Source organism: Mastomys coucha, unplaced genomic scaffold, assembly GCF_008632895.1.
Source record: "Mastomys coucha isolate ucsf_1 unplaced genomic scaffold, UCSF_Mcou_1 pScaffold17, whole genome shotgun sequence".
NCBI lineage: Eukaryota > Metazoa > Chordata > Mammalia > Rodentia > Muridae > Mastomys > Mastomys coucha.
Genome location: NW_022196899.1, coordinates 23,894,992 through 23,904,768, shown reverse-complemented (window position 1 = coordinate 23,904,768; position 9,777 = coordinate 23,894,992). Strand labels below are relative to the sequence as shown.

General features: G+C 38.6%; 1 protein-coding gene across 14 annotated transcripts in view; it reads right to left on the bottom strand.

Moving 5' to 3' along the window:
* Mecom (MDS1 and EVI1 complex locus) overlaps nt 1-9,777 on the bottom strand; it is a 553,659-nt gene that overhangs the window by 53,789 nt on the left and 490,093 nt on the right. For 9 of the 14 annotated variants that reach the window (XM_031376543.1, XM_031376544.1, XM_031376545.1 and 6 more), the window contains exon 3: nt 4,863-4,997. In XM_031376543.1, the coding sequence (XP_031232403.1) occupies nt 4,863-4,997 (135 nt within the window). Of the gene's footprint in view, nt 1-4,862; nt 4,998-7,634; nt 8,638-9,777 lie in introns of those variants that run through there. The other 5 variants (XM_031376539.1, XM_031376540.1, XM_031376541.1 and 2 more) reach the window with 3 other exon arrangements.

The following is a 9,777-nucleotide window of genomic DNA, read 5'->3' as shown; positions in this document are numbered from 1 at the left end:
GGGGAGAGCTCCCCGTCCTCTACACTCAGCGCTGTTTGCCTCATTGTTTTTGCACCGTGTATATTAAGTGAATGTTGAAGGAAAGTGGATTTTCCCCTCCTCAGTAAAAGGCCAAAGAAAATAAGTTAATAATTGAGCCCATAATAAGCTTGCAATAACAACACTGTTCTAGTGTCAGGCAGTCCGATAGCATCACTCATATGAGCCTGAGCAGAGTGGAAGCGGGTGTGCCAAATCAACCATGATCGTCCTGGAAGCAGTTAAAAGTTTATAAGGTAAAGCACAAATGAGAACAATGCCCATTCCAACTGAAAACACTGCAGAGTCTTGCTGCCATTCATTAACCACCAGGGAGCTGGTAGAATCTCCTAAGTGAATTCTGATTTCGTATTCTTTCGGGGGCACACATTCTTCTATATCTCGTTGCTTTAGAATGGACAACAGGCATTGGGTAATCTCTTATGGACGTGTTTCTTTTCATTCAAAGGCAACAGTAGACTTCTCTATTTCTACTTACTAAATACCAGCTGTCAGGAGCCAGTTTAAAAATGAAAGTACTTATCACTTTGTGTAAACGACATGTTTAACAATACCTTGGCTGTCTGAGGGCTTTCCTACATTTGAGGACCATGTGAGGGCAGGACAGGATTTGATTGACTATGTTCCTTTCCATGATGCAGAATCCTAATACTCACACACACACACACACACACACACACACACACACACACACATACAAAACATCCTACAGAATATGCCCAGGTCATTCTGGTCACCATAATAGAAAGACTGGCTTGGTTTTCATCTGAACTGAGATGGTTTTATGTGAACTGGGCTTTAATGGCCTCCCTCAAGGTAATTCAAAGGGTCTTAGTCTCAAGACACTTCAGGGTAAAAAAAAAATAAGTACACAAAACTTGTGACTATATTTAACAGTGATAAGAAAAGCATTGCTTTTGGACAATAGATAACCTGTAGGTAAGCTGGCCTTTGATTTTAGATAAAGAATAAAGCGAGGTAAGATTAAGAGGAGATTTATCAAGGATGGAGAGAGATGTAAAGGTAAGATGAGACCAAGTCTAAAGAAGTGCGCTACATCTTCTAATCAAACTGGATTGTAAAGGGGAGCTACATAAGACTTGAAAAGAAAAGTATATTAATAACAAGAAATTTTAAAAGCCTGAGTAAATCATTTAGATGTCTGGACTATTTGACTTTAACTCTGTGGGAATGGGAGCTCTTGGATATAAAGGAAATCTGAATAATTGATAAAGCTCTTTCAGGTGTCCTTTCTGTGTTTGGTCCCCTTGAGGAGTGAGCTTGGGACAACTTCCAGTATCCAACTTTGCTCCTGCCCCGCCCTACTGCTCAGAACCAGCTGCTGCTTCTGTAAGCCACCCATGCTCTCTACTGTGTCTACTCATTGTCTGTCACTGTGAAAATTTCCCAGCTCAATGCTGGGTGTCAGCAGTGAAGCTGTGTGCGGTTGAACACAAACTTTAAGGAATGTGGGAAAACAATCTAGACACTAGGAGTCAGGAAGCTTGGGTGTTTGAAAGGTCGGGGTATTCTATGGGTCGTCTGTGATTTGGGGTCTCACTCTCCTGGTGTCTTTGGTATGGCCTTCCTTTATAAAGACAAATTACTACTGTTAACTCTGTACTTCCAGTTGGAGAACACAACAGTAGTCAGACCTGCAGCTACTTAGAAATTAGGTCTTAGCAGCAATGCCAGCACACCCAGCATCTCCATGATCTCAAACATCACAGAAAAACTTTGAGAACATAAAGTGAAAGGCCATCTAAAATCCTAAGACCTGAGTCTTCCTAGGCAACAGTGTAAAAAAAAAAAACAAAACAAAATAAAACAAAACAAAACACTATCCTTTTAAGGCTCATTATGGTATGCAAATATCTGAAAGTAACACACACACACCCCTGAATCTGTTAAGTTTAAACCAAGGAAAATCACTTGGGATAAAGTGCTTATGGAAAAGTAGTGGGAAATGCTTAATTATGTGATGCCTGTTTCTATTTTACGACATAAATCAGATTACATTCATTATTAGTATTACTCAAAAAAACGAAACCCACCAATCAAACAAGGCCAATATGGGTTTTATCCAGGATCCATGTTTTGACAGCTTCCTACTCTCAATTTCAGCATTGTAGCATGCACATTTATTTTCTTTTGTAGATCTTCTCCTTCCATACAAGAATGAAGCTGATTTAAGTCCATTAAATTTTAACTTAAACATTAGAAAGTTTTTGAACATATCTATTCACCAAAATAGACTATAATATACACACTCTTCATGTGTTCAGGGTAACCATTACCTTTGTTTGCTGAGTCAACTACAGAGCACCAGAATTAGATCAGAGCTAAAAGGTTCACCTGCAGTTCTTTAAAAGCCTACAATATTTACCTATTATGTCATGAAAATTCTTTTAATAACTTAAAATCCTTCTAAGAATCAGAGCAAAAAGGAGCATTTTTATGATTTATTCTAGAATATTACAAGTTTGTGCTGATGTCACTGAACAGTTAGTCTCCATGCAGAGTGTCTCTTGATGCCGTGGTAGTAAATGAGTATGTTTATGATGTGATGAACTATGTCTATTCACCATTTGGCAGCCGCTACCATGGAAAAGAATATGCAGAGACAGACCTGGAGAGTCTCTGTGGTCAGCTCTGTCTCATTGCACCTGGTCTAACATCACATTTCAAAACTGTCCAAAGATGTCCATCTAAATTGTCTTCCTGGAACTGCTTATGAGCTTATAAGTGAATGTGTTTATAATATGCATATATGTACAATATCAAGGTGCTTGCCCTCTTTTGTTCTGTTAACTGGGCTAAGTATAATGTTCTACAGAACCATACCTATCACACACGTGGGTCTCTTACCTTTGACTTTCTCTCCTGTTTATGGGTGAGCCTACTTGACCATGAAATATCAATTTCATCATTGTATTATTTGATATACACTCACTGTTTAATCATCTTAATTTTGGCTTGTGTACTTTAGAAGTTTAGAATGAATAGTTCTAAGAATTGATAAATATGAATCTAATATTAGTGTTCTGTGTCTCTCTCAATTACTTTCGCTGCTTCTTCAGTTAAAACAAGTAAACATGCTGCTCTTGAGAGAAGATGAATGTATTTTCTTTGGAAACAATGCCTATCCAATGTGTACTGTCAAACTAATTGGAACAATTACAAGTGACAACTGTAATGAGCAACCTTCTTCATACATAGGAACCACAGGATATTTTTCAATCCAATCAAGATTTGCAAGAAAAGTTTATTATAAAATATAAACATTAAATACAAATTGGTTACAAGTGGTCTTGTATTAGCTACAAGTAGCCTTTTTGAACCATGTTTTCACTGACTATATAATTGTTTTAGATAAATACTGAAATATATCCATTTTCAGTAAATATAAACAGCAATCATTAGTATATATATATATATGTATATATATATATGTATATATATATATATATATGATTGTATTATTTCATCTTAAAAAGTATGTTTTGAGGTCCTACAATTTCTTTACTAGAAAACACAGCAAAAACATTTTACCCCCTTATAACACCTATCTATTTCCCATATTTATAAACAGTAGGTGCTCAAAAAATATTTGCTGCTGCTGGTGACAATAACTCCTAAGACAGACTTGGGATATGTTCTGCTCAAAATCAATAACTAATTTAATAATATTTTCATTTGTCAATAACACTTTGTTCTCTTACAGCAAAGGGAAAACCCAATTGATTAGTTTATTATTTTTGATTATGCTGACAATTTAAACGACTCCTATTTAAACATAATTTTACAACTTACTACCTCATGTGTCGTTTAGCCAGTAAAAATTATCTGAGGGCTGGTGAGATGCCAAAGAGTAATCTCCTAATGATGACTGAGACTCTTGGGCTTCTGATGCTAGACAGCTTTAGTTGGAACCAGCTAATTTAAACTTTCCTTCTCCTGGTGTCGTGGGCTGCCAAGCAACCATTTCAACATGGTCTTGGAAACATATTTAAGTCACCATGGGGTTAAAAGAACTAGATGATTGTAATGCAATTAAATCTTAACCCAGTGATGTTTATAAGAAAAAAATCAGCAGGATGAACTTCTCATTCTCTATGTACTCTCAAACAAAGTTAAAAGACTCATAATTTTATTAAGTGTAAAGTGAGTTTCAAGATAATATTATGGTTTTGATTTCATAGTTACTTTTCTTAAAATAAGTCTCACCGCTTGATCATCCATAAAGTCACAAAATTCTCTAATAGTGAAAAACTTTAAACTTATACATTATATAAAGGAAAAGTATTTTGACTATTCAAAGAGTAAAAAAAGTCACATTTTATTATATTGACTTAGGAAATTAATTATAATTATGCATTTTGTAATACATAATCGGGTAACTCTGTACCAATAATATACATATACATCTACCTACTACTTCAAATAAAACTATAGCTATTCATATATCATTTACAAATTCTGCATAAATTCTCAAATTGTTTTAGCTCTATACATCCTATGAATGTATCCATTTAGATGATAAAGGAAAACAAAATAACAGTAAGTATCAAAGAAGAACTTAAGGTCACAGTACAACAACTGCAGTATTAGACAACATGAATAATCACCCAAAGAAAACATCAGTGAAAACAAGCAGAGCTGACAATGTCTTAGTTCTGCATCTGGTACGCGTGTGTTACCTTCTGCCGTTATCAACAAACAGGCCACATGGGTCTGCTGCAGCTCTCTGTTATTTTTATTCTTCAGGTTTCACTGATGTGTTTGTGCTCTCAAAGAAAGACAAGAAAATCTTTACAACATACCTGATCATTTATCTGACATGCAACAAGGTTGTGCTGATCATAGCAGCCAGCGAATCTGATGTACTTGAGCCAGCTTCCTACATCTGGTTGACTGGCATCTATGCAGAACTTCACATTGCAAAACTCATCTAAGATCTGGGAGGAAGAAGAAGAGAACAATAAATTGCCATATCGGTCCATTGCAGCAAGTAGCCAGTTCCTTGAAAATATTTCATTGAAATGCATATTCTTCCTTTGAATCTATACAAGAAAAAGGTCAGGCAGCACGCATATTATTAAAGGAGACATAAGTTATGCTGTGTTTACAAAAGGCATAAAGCAATCGTAACAGCACAAAACCTGATTAATTGGTCTCAAAAATAAGCCTGCTCCTTTATTATCCATGAAAAATCTCATTGACTTAATTTTATTCATTGTGTTTTTACAGAAAAGTCATATAGAACAGCATGTAGAACATAATGTTTCTAAACTAAACATTCAGTATTTAGGTTTGGATAACTCAGCTGTCAATATTGGAGGTCTGTATAGTCTCTTCATCCGGGTGAGAGTTTATACATTTTTTTTCATTTTAATTCAATTAAAAACTTTCATATAACTATTATTAAATTTCTTTTATCAGTTTGTATTTCCCTGCCATAAAATTACACTCTTAGCTGAAGAACTGTCTCATAGATGCTTCTAACCAAAATAAAGAAAAGCAAATGAAATTTATATAAATATGCACATATATGCAAAGTACAACCTAAGGCTTAGTTAACCAACACCAATACATGTGTACACGCCATGTACAGCAAACAAAATAACAAAGTGGCTTACAGGTAAGTACAAAATTAGTAGATGTCCTCACAGGTTGTCAATGTTACCTTATGACAATGTCTTATCATTTGAGACATTGTGCTTGGCCTATTCTAAATGTTAATATTACTCAGAACACTTAGGAAATCTAAAATGAGACAGGAAGCTTTTAATTTTAAGGTTTCATATACTCACATCAAGCCTTTTCTGAATCATTAACCTCAATAACTCAATATTAAAAGCTATGGAGTCATTGAGCTCATGGTGGAAAACTAGGGGCTGGTAATGCTATATCAGTCACTTAATGCAAACTGTGAGGACACTTTCTGCTCCAGACTAAACAGCATACTCTACAACAAGAACTAATGGCTTAAATAACCCTTGAACTCTGCTCCTGGTATACCTGCCTCGAAGTTAACACGAAACCCTTGGCTATATGGACGGAAAGCAGTTTTACATAGAACTCCAAATAACCATCCACTTGCAGATTCAAGTCATTAACTCACCATAAACCTCAAGAACTCAGTTCTGAGCGTTCCAGTCTAAAGTACTATGAATAAGCCCTTGACCATGAGGCCCTTGAAGGGCAGTAAGTCGGCCCAGAACTTTAAAAAGAAAAATGATAACAGAAGAGAAAGACAATAATCGCTCCCTCCCCCCTTCCATCTCTCCACATGAACAGAGAGTTAAATACCCTTTCTATGGAAGACGGATTTTAACAAATGTTACTTATAAAGTTCCAAACATGAAGACATGTCTTCAGCTCTCAAGGCTGTGTAATGCAAATGGCATTGAGATTTCTCCCCTTCCCAGAAATAGAAAGAGTGAATAATTAGTATAGATTTTAAAGTTTGTTTTCCTTTTTTAGGTGGGATTCTTGTTGTGTTTGCGAATTTATTCTGATTTGGGGTGTGTCATTTGTTTTCTTGACTTAAGAAGAAAGGGTGGGGAGGCATGTCAACTGACACACCAGAGAAATATTTAATAAAGGAAACTGGTGAAACCGCTCAAGTGCCACACTGGTCTCATCTCATGCTGCAGAAAGATGTGGAAAACTTGTTAATTTCAAAGTCAAGAACCCTCAACCCCGCTCAGCTTTCAAGCGGAGGTAGGGAATTAAAGATTACATACTGTGCACATAAAATTATAGGTGTAATTTTATTTCGTGTTAACATCCCTGCCGCTGCCACTGTCAACAGGGAGGCTAATTAAAAAAAAATCATTTCCAAAGATGTCTCTCTCCTTTTTTTTTTTTTTTTACATAATGTTACACAATTATTCAAAGGTCTCACCAACATACTGATTCCTTGCTCTCAGTATTCCTGCCCCAAGGCTGCCTGACTGTCTTCACTCCTGGAAAGTTATCCACTTTTGATTTGCTACCAAGACTTCATGTGTGTCCAAATGTCTCAATCACCTCAGAAATCTGAATAAGATAAACAGCGCATCTTCTCCGACTAACACAGTCCTGCCTTTTCAAAAGCAGTTAAGCTTCAAAATAACAACAATAGTAATTTCTTTAGGTAGACTTGAGAGAAGGGCCCTTTCAAAAAAAAAAAAAAATGAGTAAATACCCAAACGAAATGGGAGAAAAATCCCAGCCTGTAAGCCAAAAGTCCGAATGTGACTTTCTCAAGACAACACACGCTGTTGGCCAGTGAAGCTGCTACTTGGCAAGGTGGGACTCCGCCGAAAGCCACTTCCAAAGTCGCTTGGCTGGTGCCAGGAATTCTGATTTTTGGCAACCCCACCTTCTGCGTCCCCGAACCTGACGGACTGAACGTAGGAGGGAGGGGAAGGAGGACGCGAGAGCCGAGAAGGCGGCAGCCAGCCGGGCTGACCCACCCGAGGCAGTGGAGCCCCGGCGACCAGGGACGCTCCCGGGACACGGAGACCTCAGCGCAAACCCGGGACGCAGACGCTGTCCCCAGCGACACCCTGCCCACAGCCAAGACTTTTTAAAGTGAGTTCGCTTACCTTCCGATTTCTACGGCCTCAACTCAGCAATCAAAAGCAATCACAGCAGAATTAAACAAAAATAAAATCAGCAGCAGCCGGGTACTTGAGTTGGAAAATCTTTTCAAAGAACACCCGCCAACATTTCGAGATATTTTAAAAAAAAATGTTTTAAATAAAAGCCCCGTGTCTCGACTTCCAAATGGGTGTCTGATAAGTTTGTCGTTCCCTGGGAGCTGATCGCCAGGACCACGCGTTTCGGATTTATTGTCCGCCAACAGTGTTTTAAGACCAGAATTGAGCCGGGTTTGGTGTATTTGGGTTTTTCCCCCTTCCTAAATGAGCTCGCAGCTATTCCTTCTGGCCTCACTACCTCCCTCTTTCCTCACTTTCTCTGGCTCTTATCAGCCCGATGTGTAATGAAAGTTATCTGAAACCTACTAAAACTTCTCCCACTCCTCTCTCGCAGCTCCAGGAGCAAGACCCACAGGAGGAAAGTGTGCGAAGGTAGGGGGCCTGCCAGGCCGGGACGGCCCCCCAGATCCTCCCAGAGCCTTCTCGGGGCCAGACCCTCACCCGCTCATCCCCTTTAGCCACTCCGCGCCCAGCCGCAGGGTTTCTATTTCATGAACTGTCTCTTTAAAGGGGATCTGCTCGGCCATCCAGAAAGAAACCGGGGCGAGGGAGAAAGGGAGCTATCTCCAGAGTGGTCGGAAGCCAGACGACGGGCTCCTCTTTCAGTAAATTTTTAAAGTGACAGCAGCCTCCTCTGGCGGGAGAGGTCACAAAAAGGTCGCCAAGACCCAAGTCCTATAGGGACAGACTGATTATAGATGCACCATCCCCTGAAACATGTAGATTTCTGCGGATAAACAACCAATGGGGAGATTTCTCCAGGCAGGATTTGTTTCCCCAGGGAAATCTCTTTGGTTTTGATGTCCTGAGCACAAAGGTGTGTGTGTGTGTGTGTGTGTGTGTGTGTGTGTGTGTGAGAGAGAGAGAAAGAGAGAGAGAGAGAGAGAGAGAGAGAGTTGGATGGGGGATGGGAAGGATAGGGTGGAGAATTACTTTCAGGGGTGTGAGGGTGCCTCCCCAGGCAGGCTGGCAGTTTGGAAGCTCTGGAGAGGGCCAGGGTAACTCTTGGGATAAAGAGATACTGGCGCACACTAAAAGCCTCGAAACAGCAGCTTCAGGAGTGAAAACTAAGAGACATTTACAGTTTTCAGTTAAGCATATTTTAAAATAAATTTTAATTTAAGTTTGTATTTAAATTTATTAGCTTCATTTTTATAGTTAGGTCCCCAGAAATGTGTACCTTTTAAAAATAGCCCACGCCCCCCCCACACACGAAAGAACAAATCTTAAAATCCAAAGCATTATTTTCATATCTCTCTCCCAAATAGATTGTAGTAGACTAAGACTATTTTCTAGGTTATTCAAAACGCCATGACTCCCCCAAAGTCAAGTTATGCAAGTGCTTGCTTTTAGTGATTCATATTTTATACATTAGATAACTTTATAATAAGTTTGGGCACTTTCTATCAATACAATGCAGAAATGACGTTGAGTGAAAGAATTTGGATAATGGATGACAAAATATAAGAATCCACGATTTTATTTGTAGATGAATTTGGAAAATTTTTGTTAAACCCACCACTTAATTGAGAATAAATGCTTTTGATGAGAAAACTCCATTCAGAAAAGCAAATAGAAAGATCCAGCTCACCCACCCACCCACTAAGAGAAGACAGAGAAGCCGCCCACGCCCCTCAGCAAGAGATCTGCCTCTGAGCTAAATCCCCAACCCTCAGGTCCAATTTATTCCCAACTCAACAGTGGAAATTTTAATAAAATGCCTAAGTCTAGGGGCAGCTACCTGGGATGGGTGGAGCTAGCCCGAAGGCTTAGAATGTGTGCTGACATTAAACTTCTATCTGTGAATCAGGTCTCACAGTACCACCCACTTTTTGTTCTCTCTAAGGGCAAGTTAATATGAAAATCCAGTAAATCTTTATTTTCCCCAAAACGGTGATCGAAAAACAAAAATAGTGTCAGAAGACAAGGAAGTGAATGAGAGTAAATGACAAGAGGTGGTGACTAATTCATTTTGGTGGCCTGTTATCTCTGACATTGAACTGTTATTTCAGATAATGGCCATTGTTTG